General features: G+C 39.4%; 1 protein-coding gene across 1 annotated transcript in view; it reads right to left on the bottom strand.

Annotated features, from left to right (window-relative positions):
• The window catches only part of CACNA2D1 (calcium voltage-gated channel auxiliary subunit alpha2delta 1), a 532663-nt gene that overhangs the window by 406259 nt on the left and 104122 nt on the right, over positions 1-22282 (bottom strand). Inside the window, exon 2 of the mRNA XM_052638827.1 lies at positions 13740-13821. Coding sequence (XP_052494787.1) covers positions 13740-13821 — 82 coding nt within the window. The remainder of the gene's footprint in view (positions 1-13739; positions 13822-22282) is intronic.

The raw sequence follows: 22282 nt of genomic DNA, 5'->3' as shown, positions 1-22282 counted from the left end.
CGCTCAGTCGTGTCCGACTCTTTGCGACCCCATGAATCGCAGCACGCCAGGCCTCCCTGTCCATCACCATTTCCCAGAGTTCACTCAGACTCACGTCCATCGAGTCCGTGATGCCATCCAGCCATCTCATCCTCTGTCGTCCCCTTCTCCTCCGGCCCCCAATCCCTCCCAGCATCAGTCTTTTCCAATGAGTCAACTCTATGCATGAGGTGGCCAAAGTATTGGAGTTTCAGCTTTAGCATCATTCCTTCCAAAGAAATCCCAGGGCTGATCTCCAGGCAGTTCAAGGGACTCTCAAGAGTCTTCTCCAACACCACAGTTCAAACGCATCAATTCTTCAGCGCTCAGCCTTCTTCACAGTCCAACTCTCACATCCACACATGACCACAGGAAATACCATAGCCTTGACCAGACGGACCTTAGTTGGCAAACTAATGTCTCTGCTTTTTAATATGCTGTCTAGGTTGGTCATAACTTTTCTTCCAAGGAGTAAGCGTCTTTTAATTTCATGGTTGCCATCACCATCTGCACTGATTTTGGAGCCCAAAAAATAAAGTCTGACACTGTTTCCTCTGTTTCCCCGTCTATTTTCCATGAAGTGATGGCACCAGATGCCATGATCTTCGTTTTCTGAATGATGAGCTTTAAGCCAACTTTTTCACTCTCCACTTTCACTTTCATCAAGAGGTTTTTGAGTTCCTAAGCCTTTTTCTGCCATAAATACCTTATATTTACATAATGTCAAATTTAACCAGTAGAAAATAAATAAAAGTATTACAATGTATTCAAAAATTCTATAATTCAAAGTGCTTAAAAATACACATCTGGAAAATGGCAGAGCCTGGAGAATCCCAGGGACAGTGGAGCCTTGTACGCTGCTGTCTATGGGGTCGCACAGAGTTGGACAGGACTGACGTGACTTAACAGCAGCAGCAGCAGGATGGGGAGACCACTTTCTCCCCCACAAATTCATTGAAAGATCATTTGAACACTGAGCAAATACCACAAAACAACTTCTGAATGCTGGCAGAGGACACCTCGCACCCAGAAAGGCAGCCCATTGTCTTTTAAAGGAGATAGGACAAAATATAAAAGATAAAAAAAAGGGAGACAAAAGAGTTAGAGACAGAGACCCGTCCTGGGGAGGGAGTCGTAAAAGAGGAAAAGTTTCCAAAGGCCAGAAAACCCTCTCACCAGCGGGTCTGTGGGGAGTTTGGAATCTCAGAGGGCAACATAAATGGAGGAAAAAATAAATAAATAAAACCCACAGATTACGCACCTAACCACAACTCCCAGCGGAGAAGTAGCCCAGACACCCATCTGCCACCAGCAAGCAGGGGCTGAACAGGGAGGCGCGGGCTGAGTTGCTTATGGTAAGGACTGGGCCTGAACGTCCTGAGGACAGTCTGAAGGAGCTAACGTGAGATAGCAATCCAAATTGTGGGATAGCCAGGGAGAGGAAAAAAACAAAACAAAAAGAGGAGAGAGAGAACTTTCCTGCGAAAAGCACTAACCTAAGGCAGCGCCGGGCTGCTCACAGAACAAAGGACTGAGCGAATACCAGAGGAGAGCTAGCCAGCTACGGACCGGCCCCTGCCCTGCCAGAGGCAGGGAGGCAGGCAGGCAATAGCCAGAGCCAGAAGCCAAGGGGGCAAACTTGGCCCCAGGACGGCATACTCTCCCAAACTGTAAGCAGGCTCCCAGTTGCTAACCAAGTCTTCCTGGGATCCTGGACGGTTGATATCCACCAGGAGGGTCCCAGCCAGAGATCAGCTCCCCAGAGGAGACGCACGGCACACCTGAGACGCCCCCAATGCACACCCGGGAAACTGAGTAGCTGGACCAGGGAAGTGATAAGACTCACCACCCCACCTGGGGAGAGCACTCGCCAAGCACCTGGTCACCTGAGCTGCTCAGACCTGTAAAGGGCACAAAACGCACACCCAACTGAGTCTGTGCCTTTGTGAAGTACCCCAGAACCTGAACTTGAGTGGCTTAGGCCTGGGAAGTGCACACAACCCAGGGCCCGCTTTAGACAGATCCCCTGCAGAGCAACCTGAAGCCTGAGCAGTGTAGACTGGGAAAGCACACACGCCGTGAGTGGGGGCAAGCCCAATGTGGCCCAGAAACTGTGGGCACTCCCCAAACATGCCAGTGACATTTGTTTGCAGTGTTCCTCCCTCCCCACAGCACAACTGAATAGTTCAGTTCAGTTCAGTCGCTCAGTTGTGTCCGACTCTTTGCGACCCCATGAATCGCAGCACGCCAAGCCTCCCTGTATCACCAACTCCCGGAATTCACTCACACTCACATCCATCAAGTCAGTGATGCCATCTAGCCATCTCATCCTCGGTCGTCCCCATCTCCTCCTGCCCTCAATCCCTCCCAGCATCAGTCTTTTCCAATGAGTCAGCTCTTCGCATGAGGTGGCCAATGTACTGGAGATTCAACTTTCGCATCATTCCTTCCAAAGAAATCCCAGGGCTGACCTCCTTGCAGTTCAAGGGACTCTCAAGAGTCTTCTCCAACACCACAGTTCAAACGCATCAATTCTTCGGCGCTCAGCCTTCTTCACAGTCCAACTCTCACATCCATACATGACTACTGGAAAAATCATAGCCTTGACTAGAAGGACCTTAGTTGGCAAAGTAATGTCTCTGCTTTTGAATATGCTATCTAGGTTGCTCATAACTTTTCTTCCAAGGAGTAAGCGTCTTTTAATTTCATGGCTGCAGTCACCATCTGCAGTGATTTTGGAGCCCAAAAACATAAAGTCTGACACTGTTTCCACTGTTTCACCATCTCTTTCCCATGAAGTGATGTGACCGGGTGCCAAGATCTTCGTTTTCTGATTGTTGAGCTTTAAGCCACCTTTTTCACTCTCCTCTTTCACTTTCATCAAGAGGCTTTTGAGTTCCTCTTCACTTTCTCCCATAAGGGTGGTGTCATCTGCATATCTGAGGTAACTGATATTTCTCCCAGCAATCTTGATTTCAGCGTGTGTTTCTTCCAGTCCAGCGTTTCTCATGATGTACTCTGCATATAAGTTAAATAAGCACAACTGAACAAATAAGCCTAAATAAATGACCACCTTCGCCCCCTTGTGTCAGGGTGGAAGTTAGATACTGAAGAGACTTGCAAACAGAGGAAACCAAAGGAGAGGGAATTGCTTTGGAAGTGACAGGTGCAACAGATTAAAACCCTGTAACATTGACTACATTGGAAGGGACCTGTAGACCTTGAGAAGAAGTATAAGCTGGAACAAGGAACTATCTGGAACTGAACTGACCTCACACTGCAATCAACAGCTCCAGAGAAATTCCTAGATATATTTTACTATTACCATTCTTGAATTTTTTTAATTTTTAAGTTTATTACTCCTTTAATTTTCATTGTTAAAACCTATTACCTTACCAAAAAAAGATGCTATTTTTAAAGCAACTTTCATATATACTTTTTTATAACTTTTGCGATTTTGTTTTGTTTTTGTAATATTGTATTTTCGAGAGTCTAACCTTAACTCCAGACTTTTAATCTTTGCTTTTTGGCATTTGTTATCAATTTTGTACCTTTAAGAATCCAATCTTCAGTACCCATTTTTACTTAGGAGTGTGATTACTGGCTTGATTGCTCTCTCGCCTTTTGACACTTTTTCTCCCCCAGGTCACCTCTATCTCCTCCCTCCCCCTTCTCTTCTCTACTTAACCCTGTGAATCTCTTTCAGTGTTCCAGGATGTGGAGAACACTTAAGGAACAGATCCCTGGCTAGATTGGTCTCTCTCCTTTTGACTCCCCCTCCTCTCCTCGTGGTCACATCTATCTCCTTCCTCCCTCTTCTCTTCTCTATGTAACTCCATGAACCTCTCTGAGTGTTCCAGACTGTGGAGAGCAAATAGGGAATTGATTACTGGGTAGATTGCTCTCTCCCCTTTTGATTCCCCCTCTTTTCCTTCTGGTCACCTCTATCTCCTTCCTCCCTCTTCTCATCTCATGTAACTCTGTGAACCCCTCTGCGGGTCCCTCACTGTGGAGAACCTTTTCACCATTAGCCTATATGTTTTATGATATGTGTTGTATGGATGGAGAAGTCTTGAGGCTACTGTAAGATTAAGACTGAAAACCAGAGGTAGGAGGCTTAAGCCCAAAACGTGAGAACACCAGAAAACTCCTGACTCCAGGGAACATTAATCAACAAGAGCTCATCTAAAAGCCTTCAAACCTACAGTGAAACGAAGCTCCACCCAAGAAACAACAAGTTTCAGAGAAAGACATAGCAAGCTAATTCTCCAACAACACAGGAACATAAACCTCAGCACAAAAATACAGGCAGCCAAAAGTCACATCAAACCCATAGACATCTCAAGACTGACTACTGGACACTTCATTGCACTCCAGAGAGAAGAGATATAACTCTACCCACCAGAAAATGAACGTAAGCTTCCCTAACCAGGAAACCTTGACGAGCCACACATGCAATCCCACACACAGGGAGGAACCTCCACAATAAAGAGGAACCACAAACTTACAGCATACAGAATGGCCACCCCAAACACAACAATATAAACAAGCTGAAAAGGCAGACAAATTTTTAGCAGGTAAGGGAACAAGATAAAAGTCCACCAAATCAAACAAAAGAGGAGGAGATAGGGAGTCTACCTGAAAGAGAATTCAGAATGATAATAGTAAAAGTGATCCAAAATCTTGAAAACAAAATGGAGTTACAGATAAATAGCCTGGAGACAAGGATTGAGAAGATGCAAGAAAAATTTAACAAGGACCTAGAAGAAATTTTAAAAGGTCAATCAATAATGAATAATGCCATAACTTAGATCAAAAGCACTCTGGAGGGAACCAACAGTAGAATAACTGGGGCAGAAGATAGGATAAGTGAGGTAGAAGATAGAATGATGGAAATAAATGAAGCAGAGAGGAAAAAAAAGAATTAAAAGAAACGAGGACAACCTCAGAGACCTGTGGGACAATGTTAAAGGCCTCAACATTCTAACCATAAGAGTACCTGAAGACGACAAAAAGAAAGGCCATCAGAAAATACTTGGGGAGATAATAGTTGAAAACTTCCCTAACATGGCAAAGAAAATAGCCACCCAAGTCCAAGAAACCCATAGAATCCCACACAGGATAAACCCAAGGTGAAACATGGGATAAAGTTGATCTTTCAATAGAATTTTTTAAGCCAGAAGGGAATGGAAGGACATACTTAAAGTGATGAAAGAGAAAAACCTACAACCCAGATTACTGTACGCAGAAAGGATCTCATTCAGATATGAAGCAGAAATCAAAAGCTTTACACACAAGCAAAAACTCACAGAATTCAGCACCACCAAACCAGCTCTCCAACAAATGCTTAAGGATCTCCTCTAGACAGGAAACACAGAAAAGGTTTATAAACTTGAACACAAAACAACAAAGTAAATGGTAACGGGATCATACTTATCAATAATTACTTTAAATGTAAATGGACTGAATGCCCCAATCAAAAGACAAAGACTGGCTGAATGGATACAAAAACAAGACCCCTATGTATACAAGAGACCCACCTCAAACCCAGGGACACATACAGACTGAAAGTCAAGGGCCGGAAAAAGATATTTCACACAAATGGAGACCAAAAGAAAGCAGGAGTAGCAATACCCATATCAGATAAAATAGACTTTGAAATAAAGGCCGTGAAAAGAGACAAAGAAGAACACTACATAATGATCAAAGATCAATCCAAGAAGAAGACATAACAATTATAAATATATATGCACCCAACATAGGAGCACCACAGTATGTAAGGCAAATGATAACAAGTATGAAAGGGGACATTAACAGTAACACAATAATAGTAGGAGACTTTAATACCCCACTCACACCTATGGATAGATCAACCGAACAGAAAATTACCAAGGAAACACAAACTTTAAATGATACAATGGACCAGTTACATCTAATTGATATCTATATGACACTTCACCCTCGGTTCAGTTCAGTTCAGCTCAGTCGCTCAGTCGTGTCCGACTCTTTGCAACCCCGTGAATCGCAGCACGCCAGGCCTTCCTGTCCATCACCATCTCCTGGAGTTCACTCAAACTCATGTCCACCGAGTCAGTGATGGCATCCAGCCATCTCATCCTCTGTCGTCCCCTTCTCCTCCTGCCCCAATCCCTCCCAGAATCAGAGTCTTTTACAATGAGTCAACTATTTGCATGAGGTGGCCAAAGTACTGGAGTTTCAGCTTTAGCATCATCCCTTCCAAAGAACGCCCAGGGCTGATCTCCTTCAGAATGGACTGGTTAGATCTCCTTGCAGTCCAAGGGACTCTCAAGAGTCTTCTCCAACACCACAGTTCAAAAGCATCAATTCTTCGGCGCTCAGCTTTCTTCACAGTCCAACTCTCACATCCATACATGACCACTGGAAAAACCATAGCCTTGACTAAATAGACCTTTGTTGGCAATGTAATGTCTCTGTTTTTCAATATGCCATCTAGTTTGGTCATAACTTTCCTTTCAAGGAGTAAGCGTCTTTTAATTTCATGGCTGCAGTCACCATCTGCAGTGATTTTGGAGCCCAAAAAGATAAAGTCTGACACTGTTTCCACTGTTTCACCATCTCTTTCCCATGAAGCGATGGGACCAGATGCCATGATCTTCATTTTCTGAATGCTGAGCTTTAAGCCAACTTTTTCACTCTCCTCTTTCACTTTCATCAAGAGGCTTTTTAGCTCCTCTTCACTTTCTGCCATAAGGGTGGTGTCATCTGCATATCTGAGGATATTGATATTTCTCCCAGCAATCTTGATTCCAGCTTGTGCTTCTTCCAGCCCAGCGTTTCTCAAGCTGTACTCTGTATATAAGTTAAATAAGCAGGGTGACAATATACAGCCTTGACGTGCTCCTTTTCCTATTTGGAACCAGTCTGTTGTTCCATGTCCAGTTCTAACTGTTGCTTCCTGACCTGCATACAAGTTTCTCAAGGGTCAGGTCAGGTGCTCTGCTATTCCCAGCTCTCTCAGAATTTTCCACAGTTTGCTGTGATCCACACAGTCAAAGGCGTTGCCATAGTCAATAAAGCAGAAATAGATGTTTTTCTGGAACTCTCTTGCTTTTTCCATGATCCAGCAGATGTTGGCAATATGATCTCTGATTCCTCTGCCTTTTCTAAAACCAGCTTGAACATTTGGAAGTTCACGGTTCACGTATTGCTGAAGCCTGAATTTCACCTTTTTCTCAAGTGCACACGGAACCTTATCGAGGATAGTTCACATCCTGGGTCATAAATCTAGTCTGGTAAATTCAAAAAAACTGAAATCCTCTCAAGCATCTTCTCTGATCACAATGTGGTAAGATTAGATGTCAACTACAGGAAAAAAATATTAAAAATACAAACATATGGAGGCTAAACAACATACTTCTGAATAACCAACAAATCACAGAAGAAATCTAAAAAGAAATCAAAATATGCATAGAAATGAATGAAAATGAAAACACAACAACCCAAAACCTATGGGATTCAGTAAAAGCAGTGCTAAGGGGAAGGTTCATAGCAATACAAGCCTACCTCAAGAAACAGAAGAAAAATCAAATAAATCACCTAACTCTACACCTACAGCAACTAGAAAAGAAGAAATGAAGCACCACAGGACTAGAAAAAGGAGAGAAATCATAAAAATTAGGGCAGAAATAAATCCAAAAGAAACAAAGGAAACCATAGCCCAAATCAACAAAGCTAAAAGCTGGTTCTTTGAGAAGATAAATAAAATAGACAAACCATTAGCCAGACTCATCAAGAAAAAAAGGGAGAAGAATCAAATCAACAAAATTAGAAATGAAAATGGAGAAATCACAACAGACAACACAGAAATACAAAGGATCATAAGAGACTACTATCAGCAACTATATGCCAATAAAATGGACAACTTGGAAGAAATGGACAAATTCTTAGAAAAGTATAACTTTCCAAACTGAACCAGGAAGAAATAGAAAATCTTAACAGACCCATCACAAGCACAGAAATCGAAAGTGTAATCAGAAATCTTCCAACAAACAAAAGCCCAGGACCAGATGGCTTCACAGCTGAATTCTACCAAAAATTTAGAGAACAGCTAACATCTATCCTACTCAAACTCTTGCAGAGGAAAGTAAACTTCCAAACTCATTTTATGAGGCAACTATCACCCTAATACTAAACCCAGAAAAGATGCCAGATAAAAAAGAAAACAGGCCAATATCACTGATGAACATAGATGCAAAAATTCTTAACAAAATGCTAGCTAGCAAAATCCAACAACATGTTAAAAAGATCATACATCATGACCAAGTGGGCTTTATCCCAGTGATGCAAGGATTCTTCAATATTCACAAATCAATCAATGTTTTTATCTTTTGAAAGATAAAAACCATTTGATTATCTCAATAGATGCAGAGAAAGCCTTTGACAAATTCAACATCCATTTATGATAAAAACCCTCCAGAAAGCAGGCGTAGAAGGAACATACTTCAACATGATAGAAGCCATATATGAAGCAAACATTATTCTCAATGGTGAAAAATTGAAAGCATTTCCCCTAAAATCAGGAACAAGACAAGGGTGCCCACTCTCACCATTACTATTCAACCTAGTTTTGGAAGTTTAAGCCACAGCAATAAGAAAAGAAAAAGAAATCAAAGGAATCCAGATTGGAAAAGAAGTAAAACTCTCACTGTTTGCAGATGACATGATCCTCTACACAGAAAACCCTAAAGACTCCACCAGAAAAGGGAAGCTTCTTACACTGTTGGTGGGAATGCAAACTAGTACAGCCACTATGGAGAACAGTGTGGAGATTCCTTAAGAAACTGGAAATAGAACTGCCATATGACCCAGCAATCCCACTGCTGGGCATGCACACCGAGGAAACCAGAATTGAAGGAGACATGTGTAGCCCAATGTTCATCACAGCACTAGAAGCAACCTAGATGTCCATCGGCAGACAAATGGATAAGAAAGCAGTGGTACATATACACAATGGAATATTACTCAGCCATTAAAAAGAATGAGTTTGAATCAGTTCTAATGAGGTGGATGAAACTAGAGCCTATTATACAGAATGAAGTAAGTCAGAAAGAAAAACACCAATACAGTATTAATGCATATATATGGAATTTAGAAAGATGGTAACAGTGACCCTAAATGGGAGACAGTGAAAGAGATGCAGATGTAAAGAACAGACTCTTGGAAGCTGTGGGAGAAGGGGAGGGTGAGATGATTTGAGAGAATAACATTGAAACATGTATATTATCATATGTGAAACAGATCGCCAGTCCAGGTTCAATGCATGAGACAGGGTGCTCAGAACTGGTGCACTGGGATGACCCAGAGGGATGGGATGGGGAGGGAGCTAGGAGGGGGGCTCAGGATGGGGAACACATGTACACCCATGGCTGATTCATGTGAATATATGACAAAACCACCACAATATTGTGAAGTAATTAGCCTCCAATTAAAATACATTTTTAAAAATGAGGACAGAATAGTATGGTAAATCTTTCTTCATAAATGTATAGTCAGTAATAAATAATTTTGTAAATGCATAAAGTTCCCATGTAATGTGTGTAGGATAAAATTAGAGACTGTATTATATTTTACATAAAAATGATCTTATAGAAAACAAAATACCATCTGTTTCATAATCTAGGAGTCTACTTTTCCTTCATCAACAATTTTATTCTTAATTATGTTTAAATATATATTCCATTTTGTATTAGCAGGTGTTTAATACATTTTTATATATAGTTCTTCAAATAATGATACATTATCAGTGAAAGAATTATCAGTGAAAGACTACTAGTTATCCTCCACTCTTCGTTCTCGTCTTCCACTGTTATAGAGGAGGTATATGACCACTCAGCTAAAGATTTCATTTTTCCAACTTCTTTTCAGTAAGATATGGCCCTGACAGTAAGTTCTTACCACTGGAATGGAAGCAAATATGACTGTGTACCTGCTTTGCTAGTCTCTCTCCCTTTGCATGAAGGCTGGAAAATAAGGGCAACTAGAAGGATCACCTTGGACCCAGGAAGGAAGCCATATACTGAGGATGGCAGAGCCACTATGTTGACCCTGCATTGCTCACCTCCAGACTGTTATATGAGAGGAAAATATATGGTTAATTTATCTCTTTGCTACATTAATTCCATCTATAGCTCCAACTAATACAATATTATATCCTTATTTAATAAAACAAATGAATGACATTTGTTGAGTTCTGATTACAGGTCAATGAATATTTTATATGGATTATGTCAACTATCTCAACAATTCCATGAGGTTAAACATCTTGGGTAGATCACAAAGCTATTAACTGAAAGAACCACAAGGTATAACAGTCTACAAATGATATTTAAAAGAATATGTTATAACATTATATAAAAACATAATTAACTATATTTCTTTCAGTTGAATGACCATGAAGACAAGAAAAACTTTCTGTACCATTCTTAGCAATTCTTTCAAAGCCACTTCCACGCACACCACAATAAAGAAAGTTCTTAAAATTATCCACATAAGTTTTGGTCTAAGAATTTCCTTCTACATTTTTCGTTTTTAAAGAATCTCAAATATAAATGTCCACAAGTGGATATTTGGTGGCAAAGCTTTGACTTCTCCTTTGTATTTTTTATAAAAAGAGCAGTGGAATAAGGAGACATATTAACCTTGTACCTAACTGGGGATCTGCTCACTTTCTCAAAATACATGTGGCAATATAAAAACGTAAAATATTAACATATATTCTAAAGCATAACAAGACTGTCTTCACTGTTGCAATTACATTCCATTTAGTAGCTGTATAACCTAGGAAAAAACTGTAACCTTGCAAACAATTTCTTTCTGCATATTAAAGATGATGATATTCATTTCACAAGGTTGTCCTAAAGATTAATAAAATAATGGGTGAGAAGAGCTTAGGACAGTACTTGAACTAATTTAGAAAGAAAACAAATGTAGCCTTTCAGTGGTATTTAAAAGGTTCTAATATTATATTAAGAAAAAGTATAATACATTTATCTCTTTATCCTAATTTTTTCCTCAATTATTTAATCTACTTTTGTGGATAATCATATGCAATTGAAGGACATATGTATTCTTCCAATAAAGTATTGGAAATGGAAAAATCCAATAAAAGATATCTTAGAAGTTGAAAGCATCAGGGTTTAGCAGTTTTATGTAGGCCTATTCACTGTGATCTTTAATAGAAGTTAGGTAGGTATCAGGGCTTCCCAGGTGGCACTAGAGGTAAAGAACCCTGCCAGTGCATGAGACTCAAGAAACATGGGTTCAGTCTTGGGTTGGAAAGACCCCCTGACATGGGCATGGCAACCCAGTTCATTATTCTGGCCTGGAGAATCCAATGGACAGAGGAGCCTGGCAGGGTACAGCCCATGGGCTCACAAAAGAGTTAAACATGACTGAAGCTACTTAGCATGCATGCATGCATGCAGGCAGGCACCTGGCAAAATCTCTAACTTTTAAAAGTTAAAGGACTGAATTTATTCAATACTATTTATCAGTCTTCTCTGAGCTAATATTTCATGATGCCATAAAGTTGCAAAAAGATCCTGTTTAGCTATGTTCACTCACTGTGGTTGAGCCTGCAGGTAAGAAGCAAGATGTGTCCTGTGAAGTCAGTAAAAACTAACTTTGGTACTTTTGGAAGATCCATCATTTTAAAATATTGAATTTCAACCCAGAAACCTGCTAAATTCCTCTATTTACTCAACTTTTGTCTGCAGCATGCATCTAACACCCCCAGTCTCAGCAGAAAGCTCACTCTCAACTCGTGTCCTTCAGCTAGTCTGTGCTTTGAGTTCTTATGGCCAAAAAGAAATGCGCCTCTTTTGTCCCCGTCATTTACCTTCTCTCTGGATGAAAGGGAAAAGACATATAAACTTATTCATTTACCTTCTTGTCCCCTAATACTTAAATTCCAATAGTAAAGTTTGCTCTTTCCCTCCCTGTTACATACATATGATTTTTTTAATCTGTATTTTCCCTGTGACTGTAATAAGGTACATGTCTTATAAAAGCAACCTTGTAAGGATTTTCTTCCATCTTGTCAATTCTCTTTCATTATCCTAATTCAGACAAGGCCATTTCCTCATTCATCAGTATTCACATTCTTCTTAGTAACCCACACCTCATAGAGCATAATGGAAATGAGACGACACTTATTTTTTCCCTTATGGATTCATTAAAAACTGCAGATTTGGTGAAAGAGGGTCCACATATTAACACCAGAAGTGAAAAAGAGGTCAGCCAAGAAGCTGGTTTTTGAGGCTGGAGAAACACTGCAGGAGTGAAGGAGAGCTCCCAAGAGCAGCTTATTTTTAATTTCAGTCTGTCAATTCTCATTTATTTTTTCTTATTCCAGTAACACCATGACTTTCATAGAGGCTTACTTATTACCCTCCACATTTTCATATTTCAGTTTTTTCTCCCACAGAGAATCACTGCAGTTCCCAAACATCAGCTTACAATAGTTTTCAGGCATCTTTGCACCTTCAAAAATGGAGATTTTGGATTATTAGGTTGTAAGTTCTCTGAGGAGAGGAACTGTGTCTCCATAAACCATTAGTAGCCTGCACAGTGCCTGGGACATAGTATGTGTCCAATAAGTATTCATTAGAATTAAGTGTGATCATTGTTATTAACAAAGAACACTTTTCATTTCAAAGCATATTCCTATGTCATCTCACAGATATTTAAGTTTACTCAACATATTCAGTTTGAAAACTACATTTGTTTTACAAAGAGATTCTGGAATAATATATTGAAGTATATGCTTAGCATGTTTTCCTTATGAATTCCTAGTAATTCACAAGGTAACCAACCATTCATTCTAGTTTGCCCCAGAAAGGAATATTCACATATAAAGAAAATACTCATATATCATACATGAAACCACTTTTATACCATTTCACCTCATTGACCCCACCACTTTTTTTGGAAAACAAAAGACCTCACTGCATCACTAGGAACACAGATGAGATATTTCCAAATTGTTAGATTACTTACATTAAAATGGAAGTAGTGAGACTCCAAAGAAATGACATTTACTTTTTAATAAATCTTATAGAACTTCTATATGCATATGCTCTTACCCAAGGAACATGATCTATTTAAGATGCCACACAAGTATTCATATGTTGCTATCATTTTCAAATATCACTTTAGAGTGACATTCATAGCCATTTCATAATCATAAGAAAAACTATCTTTTACAAAAGTGTCTGTTTCTCTTGCACAAAAGTCTGTACTACCCATCTCAGTGATTCGCTCATATCTTCAGGCATGGCTGTAAACACTGGAAACCACTTTTGAAAATAAAATCTACGCTCAAAGAATGAAGATATGTTCCCACTGAGGATATTCAAAAGAATCCATCGCAAGCCTCAAAGTAACCACTACAGGTGAGATTCCAATATGCTCTGAAGGATGGAGGAAACAGGATATCCTGACTTGAATTGCAGGAATGAATATATATCATGTGAACTCATGTTAAGTGAGGGTTGTATATAAACATCTCGCTAACTATTAGGGATGGTAATAAATAGTAATACCAGGAGTTTCTCTCAGAATTTCACTATCATATTCCCATGAAAAAGTATGTACTATTTAAAACATAGAAATAAAGTTTCTTAGAAAAATTGCACTCAAATTAAAGAAATGATTTGTAAGTTTGGAGGAACTTTACTCACATCGACAAGCTGATTGACTCCACTTGCTGTTTTTGCCAGGGTGACGAGGTCTTCTTGCATCTTATCCACCCATGACTTGATACTGCGGAAATCAGAGGAAAGAATGTTCTATCAAATCTCTGGCAAAGTAAGGTCATAAACTGACATTTGATGTGTACAGATTATCCACAGATAATTCTTAAATTACCTTTAAATATTTCTCCTCCCTCCTAGGTCCTACTATGCCTACACCTCCCTAGCCCACTTTTAAGTTATAAGACCAATGAAACTTTAAGGGCCAACCTCTTAGGATGCTAAAACATCAACAGCTCAAACAGACAGAAATTATAAATATATGTTTAATTTTCATGAAAATTCCATTAAAATAAGTTAATAAATGGAATATTCTAAACTAAACTCTACCTTTTGGTTTACAAGTCTTCTTAAAGTGAAATAACAGTCAGTCACAATTGCATTCATCTCACACACTACTAAAGTAATGCTCAAAATTCTCCAAGCCAGGCTTCAGCAATACGTGAACCATGAACTTCCTGATGTTCAAGCTGGTTTTAGAAAAGGCACAGGAACCAGAGATCAAATTGCCAACATCTGCTGGATCATGGAAAAAGCAAGAGAGTTCCAGAAAAACATCTATTTCTGCTTTACTGACTATGCCAAAGCCTTTGATTGTGTGGATCACAACAAACTGTGGAAAATTCTGAAAGAGATGGGAATACCAGACCACATAACCTGCCTCTTGAGAAATCTGTATGCAGGTCAGGAAGCAACAGTTAGAACTGGACATGGAACAACAGACTGGTTCCAAATAGGAAAAGGAGCACGTCAAGGCTGTATATTGTCACCCTGATTATTTAGCTTATATGCAGAGTACATCATGAGAAACACTGAGCTGGAAGAAGCACAAGCTGGAATCAAGATTGCCAAGAGAAATATCAATAACCTCAGATATGCAGATGATACCACCCTTATGGCAGAAAGTGAAGAGGAACTCAAAAGCCTCTTGATGAAAGTGAAAGAGGAGAGTGAAAAAGTTGGCTTAAAGCTCAGCATTCAGAAAACGAAGATCATGGCATCTGGTCCCATCACATCATGGGAAATAGGTGGTGAAACAGTGGAAACAGTGTCAGACTTTATTTTTTGGGCTCCAAAATCACTGCAGATGGTGACTGCAGCCATGAAATTAAAAGATGCTTACTCCTTGGAAGGAAAGTTATGACCAACCTAGATAGCATATTCAAAAGCAGAGACATTACTTTGCCAACAAAGGTCCGTCTAGTCAAGGCTATGGTTTTTCCAGTGGTCATGTATGGATGTGAGAGTTGGACTGTGAAGAAGGCTGAGCACCTAAGAATTGATGCTTTTGAACTGTGGTGTTGGAGAAGACTCTTGAGAGTCCCTTGGACTGCAGGGAGATCCAACCAATCCATTCTGAAGGAGATCAGCCCTGGGATTTCCTTGGAAGGAATGATGCTAAAGCTGAAACTCCAGTACTTTGGCCACCTCATGCGAAGAGTTGACTCATTGTAAAAGACTCTGATGCTGGGAGGGATTGGGGGCAGGAGGAGAAGGGGACAACAGAGGATGAGATGGCTTGATGGCATCACTGACTCGATGGACATGAGTCTGAGTGAACTCCGGGAGTTGGTGATAGACAGGGAGGCCTGGCGTGCTGCAATTCATGGGGTCACAAAGAGTCGGACACAACTGAGTGACTGAACTGAACAGTCAGTCATGCCTGACTCTTGCAACTCCATGGACTGTAGCCCTCCAGGCTCCTCTGGCCATGGAATTCTCCAGTAAAGAATACTGCAGTGGGTAGCTATCCCCTTCTCCAGGGGATATTCCCAACCCAGGGATCAAACCCAAGTATCCCCCATTGCAGGTGGATTCTTTACCATCTGAGCCATCAGGGAAGTTTAAGAATACTGGCATGGGTAGCCTATTCCTTCTCCATGGGATCTTCCTGACCTAAGAATTGAACTGGCATCTCCTGAATTACAGGTGGATCCTTTACCAGCTGAGCTACCAAGGAAGCCCAAGTCTTCTTAATAGAATACTAAGAGTGTGATAAATGAGTATTTGAAAAATTCAAGAAAATAATAAATATTTCAAAATTTCTTATAACTCCAATGCCCAAAGGTAGCTCTTAACATTTTGATGCACTCCCCTCCTAGTCTTTTAAAAGCATTTTGTATACTTGAGCACATATTATGTAAAATTCATGTCTTTGACATCAGTCACGTGATACTCTTCCATGTTATTACAAGTATTTTACAAATACTGCATTTTAATGGCCACCTAATATTTCATTATCTCTAAATCACTTAATACACTTGACCACACTCCCTTTTAGAAAAAATAAATAAATATATAGCTAGAATGTCTTCAGCTTTAACCACTAAAAATTTCACTGCAACAAATATCTTAGTACATAAAGCTTAAAAGTTTAGTCCTTAGCTAGACTTAGATTTGGAATGACTGGATCAAGACTTAAGTTCTAAAGAAATGGTTTTGAGGATTAAAATCATGGCTGAAGGATCCAGTTCAAATCCTTTCCATGTAGAGTTGAGCCTTGAACAATGTTGGGGGTTAAAAGTACCAAGCCCTCAGCAGTTGAACATCCACAAATGACCTACAGTCATCCCTCCAGATTCATGGGTTGACATCCACAGATTCAGCTAATGATGGATCATGTAGTACTGTGCATTTACTGAAAATCAATCTACTATAAGTAGACCCACAAAGTTTAAACCCATGTTGTTTGAGGGATAATTGTACATACTTTAGATTAATGTAACAGAGATCTTAAAATAGGAGGTATGGATGTCTAGAGATCTTAGAAAAATTCTAAACTGATGGTCGTATTTTTCCCACTACTAGAGATTACCAAATACCACACAATTTTCCCCATTCTAATAAATTAATTTGCAATCCCTTCATATATTTTACTTATTCATGCTCATGTTGCAAAAAGTATGTAATCTTTCTGTCCATTCAAATAGAAATAAAACACTAATAAAAAAATAGGAAGTAATGATTTACCAGTATTTTAATTTTAATTTTTCTTTCTCTATATATATGGCATGTGTATGTTGCTTATCTCTTCTATTCTTTGGATTTCATTGGCACTAAATGTATTCCCTCCATTTTTTTTTTTTGACTGACAGTGTTTTCTTTCCTTTTTCTTTTGACAGTGTGATCCAGTTTCATTATACTGCAGTAGCAAATAATTCATACATTTAAAATGTTAACTCTTAGATATGTTCATCTTAGAGTGAACATAAACTTTCAAACGAATTTATTTATGAAATAGAAACAGACTCACAGACATAGAGAATAGACTTGTGGTTGTGAAGGAGAAAGTGGGGTGGGAGAGGGAAGTATTGGATGTTTTGGATTGGCAGATGTAAACCAGTATCTATAGAACAGATAAACAACAAGATTCTACTATAAAGCACAAGGAACTATATTCAACATCCTGCGATAAATCAAAAGGAAAGAATATAAAAAAGAATATACGTGTGTGTGTGTGTGTGTGTGTGTGTGTGTGTGTGTTTCCCTGGTGGCTTAGCTGGTAAAGAATCTGCCTGCAATGTGGGAGACCAGGGTCCAATCCCTGGCTTGGGAAGATCCCCTGGAGAAGGGACTAGCTACCCACTCTAGTATTCTTGTATTCTGGCCTGGAGGATTCCATGGACTGTGTAGCCCATGGGGTCACAAAGAGTTGGACATGACTGGGCAACTTTCACTTTTCATATATTTTTATATACATACACACACACACACACACGTATAAATGAGTCACTTTGCTATACACCAGAAATTACCACAACACTGTAAATCAACTATATGTCAATTTTTTAAAAAATTTTTAAAGGTAACTCTTCCAGTAAACTAATCCAAGAACTGAAGCCGGTCTGCCCACAGTAGCACTGACTCTGTCCAGTCAGCATTCACACCAAACTGAGCCTGCCCCCTCCTGACTACTAGCCTTCTCAATGGAATGACAAGGGGCATGGCTTTGAAAATGTCTAAGAGCAGATGTCATCTCTGCTGATTCTACCAGGAAACTCTAAATGTACGGATTCTTTAAAATGCTAGAGAATGAGCTCATCAGTGGATTGACTTTGTGGAGGAACAATAATCCTGGTCCCTCTCCCTATTCTCCAGAAGTTTGTGAGTGGCTCTCAAACATTTCAGAAAAATTTCCCCTGAGGAAAATCACATTATACATGATTAGTATCTAAAAGGCACTTATGCACATTTTCACTTAGGAAATAGAGTGATGAAGAGTAACACTGAACCACTGTCTTACTCTGACTGACCAACAATTTGAATCTGAAATGGTAGGTGGCTACACCGCCTCTATCAAGGGAACTGGTTCTCATTATTTCAAAGCCCAGCCCTGTTCACTGGTTTCACTGCCCTAGTTTCCACTTCTCCTAGAATGGAGTAGAAAAGTGCTGTTTTGAAAATAAACTTTGTATTTCACAAGTGGGAATCACCGGAATTTAACTTAGCATGCATGTCTTCTCCTTAGACAAAAATTTTGACAGAACTACAAGGTCATCAACTTTTTTCTGCTAATTTTGAATGGAACAGTATTAAAACTTAAATGTAGAAGTCTAACTTCTACATGGGAAAGGGATTTAAATTAGGTATACACAGGAGAACATATAAAAGAATAACGAGCTGATTAACTAAAGAAGAACAAGGAAAATTGAAAATCAATCATGAAAAAGGATGGAATGCCTTAGAAGAAAACACAGAGGCTTGATTTACATGTGAAACAAAATAGGTGGTAAATGAAACACATGAAAACAACGGGTACTTTTCACACAAATGAAAATAAGAAAGAATATTTATTGAATTATGCTGTATGAGTATGATTTTAAAAATGATTATCAAGAAACAAGAAATAAATGGAAAAAGGGTGTAAAATTAAGAAAAATTTATAGTACCATTAAAATAAGTGATGCACACCACATTATTAGAATAACATTATACTTTGTACTACTTACAAGCTGGTGCATTTATTTGAAAAACATTATAAATGCTAGTAATTCTTACTACTCTATTAAGTAAGTATAAATGTCATCCACTTTTACATCAAGAACAAAAAATTACAGTAACGGATGGGTAAGAGAAAAAAACATAGATATCATCCTCTAAATTCAGAGAAACTATTTCATTTCTCCAAGCAATTACTGAACAAATCCTAAAACCCAGAGAAAATGAATCACCTCTCCTCAAATATAATTCCCAACTTTGACAAATAGTGTTCCCAGCGAAAAAAGGAAAAAAATAGGAAGAAGTGTTACACAAGTCTTCGGCTGGGAAACTGAGAGACAAAGACTATATATGTAAAAAACTTAACTCTAGAATTCTGACCTATGCTAAACTGATCCAAAACGTGCTTTCTACCTTGACACCTGAGTCTGCTGTCACTGCCAGTGTTCACTGGGCTGAGCCCGTTTTGGCTGAAAAGTAATTCAGGGCCCGTCCAGTCTTCTCTGTCCCACTGACAAGCTGTCAAGAACATTTTATAGGAGCAAAGATTATTTTTTATAGACATACGGTGTTACCTGGCTTTTCTAAAATGTATAGGCACTTTGCTTTTCAAACCTGGAATGAGAAAATAGTAATGGCTAGGATATAAGCGAAGATTTCATTGATCACAAGGGAAAATATTCACATGGGCAAATTCTCCATCAGTCTTTGTCTTTTCAGGTAAATTGTCAAGCACATATGTATAATCACCAGGTCTCTGCAATTTCAGGTGGATTCTTTACCAGCTGAGCCAAAAGGGAAGCCCAAGAATACTGGAGTGGGTAGACTACCCCTTCTCCAGCAGATCTTCCCAACCCAAAAATCAAACTGGGGTCTCCTGCTTTGCAGGCAGATTCTTTACCAACTGAGCTATCAGGGAAGCCTTGTATAATCACTGCTGCTGCTGCTGCTGCTGCTGCTGATCACTGTATAATCACTAAGCACTATTAAACGTCTCCATAGAGAAAGTTACAGAAGACATAGCCTTTTAAGATGATAAGAAACTAACATAACACTCCATGAGGAAGAATGTGTTGTTTCTTCTCTGTCTGCCCATATAACACAGCACTGCTGGAAAAGATGCTGAAACCTGGAGGGGTAGAAATGAAAGATACATGTCTTACTATCTGGTTGAGCTTTAAACTGAGTCTGACAGGAAAGAGGCAGAAGAGAAAAAGAATAAGGTGATATAGGGGAGGAAAAAGTATCTTTTTCTTCTACCTTTCTATATTCCTGGCTGAGAACCTTGTAACAAAAGACAGAGTAATAAGTGAAATGCATACAAATTTATCTAATTTAAGTTTTATATGACACAAGAACCTTTAAAAGGAAAGGAAGATCACCTCAAAAATTAGTTAAGCCTAATCAAAAAATGGTTATGCATAATATCTTTATGCTAGATTTGATGAAAAGCAGAAAGATATGATACGGATTTCCCTGGCAGTCTAATATGTAAGATTCTGCGCTTTCATTGCCTAGGGCCCAGGTTCAATGATATGCCATGTGGGAAGCTAAGATTCTACATAGCAGTGTGGCAAAAAATTAATTTAAAAAAAAGATACGCTGGGACAAAGAATATCAGCTAAGTATAGTAAACTGGGGAAAACAACACATTTCTATTGCTGCCCCATGTCTTAAAAGATAAGGATGCCTTTTTCTTCTGAGTACAGGGAAGACAACGTTCACCAGAGAGGAAGGTCAGGAGGTCCTTCCCAAACATACCACTTCCCAAAGACCTTCAGCTTAAAATACTCAATAGGCCATGTAACCATATTTTGGGGTAGCATATACTCAATCCCATCAGTACCACATGAGAGTCCCTTAAAGTTTACCAGACAGTTGTGTGGGAGGCTGGATAGAGGAGGCTTTCTGCACTAGCTACTTAAATTAAGATATGAAATACAAGTGGAATTTGACAAAATAGAGAAGGGAAGGAAGTAATAACAAAGGCAGAGGGAATGTAAACCATGGCCTAGTCAGCAACCACAAGTAGCCTGTATAGCCAGAGTCCAAGGCTGGCTCAACAAATTATAGAAAGCAGGCAGGAATGGTCGGGAAGAAATTCAAGCAAATAGTTGCCAGACCCAGGGTCTTAAATTACATTCTTAAGCATTTAAACTGTATCCTCAAAATAAAGGAGAGATGATAGAAATGTGAAGTTAGCAAGTAACAAGATCAATTAAGTATATAATGACATTATTTTATAATTCCTGTGATAGCCGAGTGGATGGTAGCTCAAAGAGAAAACAAAAAGTGAGGAGGGAAGGTCAAGACAGACATAAGAAATGAGTAGTATTCAAAACAGCCCAGTATCAGCGAGAGTAGACAGGGAAACAAAACGAAGACCAAGCAGGGGCTTTCCTGGTCCAGTAGTTAGGGACACTGTACTTCCACTGCAGGGGCACAGGCTCAACCCCTGGTCAGAGAACTAAGATCCTACATGCCAAGCCATGCCATGCCATAGGAGTGTCCAAAAATAGAGAGAGAGAAAGTAGAAGAAACCAGCTCAACAAATTCCTGAAGGATGGCCAACAGGATTTCAAGTCTTACTTGATTTAAATAGTGAATGCAGATGACTCGTGGAATTTCTCAGCTAGACAATGATAGTACAAGAGGAAGAACAAGTTAGAGGAATATTGATGAGATTTTTTGCTATCAGTTGAGGTAGAGACATTTTTGAGATTGACGTATGGAAACTCAGTAGCAACTGAATATACATAGATTTGAAGCTCTCAGAAGTTTCTGTAGAATTGAAAGATCTGGTTGTTACAAAGGACAAAGGTAAACTAATGCATGATTCCCATAGGAGAAGTTTAGAGGGGGAAGAAAACAGACGGTAGCTAGAACTCTGTAAATAACACTAAAAGAGGAGACACAGCAATCTAAGTAGTGGCAAGAGAGAAGGGAATCCAAGAAGAATGGTATCAAAAAAAGTCAGGGAAGGGGAGACTTTCCAAAGAGAGTTACCAAATAAGAAGAGAGAAATTTATCAATCTTAAATGTGAGGAGAGTGAGAGAACACTGTGGAACCTAGGAATAAATGGAGAACAAGTAGTTTAGTGCTCCTTTTTGTTTGTTTTTCAGCCATGCCACACTGCATGTGAGATCTCAGTTCACTGACCAAGGATCGAACCAATGTCTCCTGCATTGGGACACAGAGCCTTAAACACTAGATTGCCACAAGAGACAAAGACATGGTTTCATACAGGAGAAGGCAAGGAGAAAAGGAGACATCAGAGAGAGATTTCAGGAGAGAACATGTAACTTACTGACAAGGCAAGGTTTCAAAAGACTCCAAATTCATTCAGCTTTTTCTTGCTCACCCCCTATATTCCAAACATGATGAGACGGCGGATGAGTGAAGAGATAAGCAGAACACAGGAGAAACTTAATCCATGGCTAGAAGGCGGGTTACTTCTTCCATGGAGACTGAAGGGAAAATGTAAAAGGTTTTAAGTAAATGGAAATAACTGTAATAACTAGGGGAAAAAAAA

The sequence above is a fragment of the Budorcas taxicolor genome, chromosome 4 (genome assembly GCF_023091745.1).
Source record: "Budorcas taxicolor isolate Tak-1 chromosome 4, Takin1.1, whole genome shotgun sequence".
NCBI classification, from domain to species: domain Eukaryota; kingdom Metazoa; phylum Chordata; class Mammalia; order Artiodactyla; family Bovidae; genus Budorcas; species Budorcas taxicolor.
Note: the sequence above shows the minus strand (reverse complement) of the source record. Positions and strands in the feature narration are given on the sequence as shown.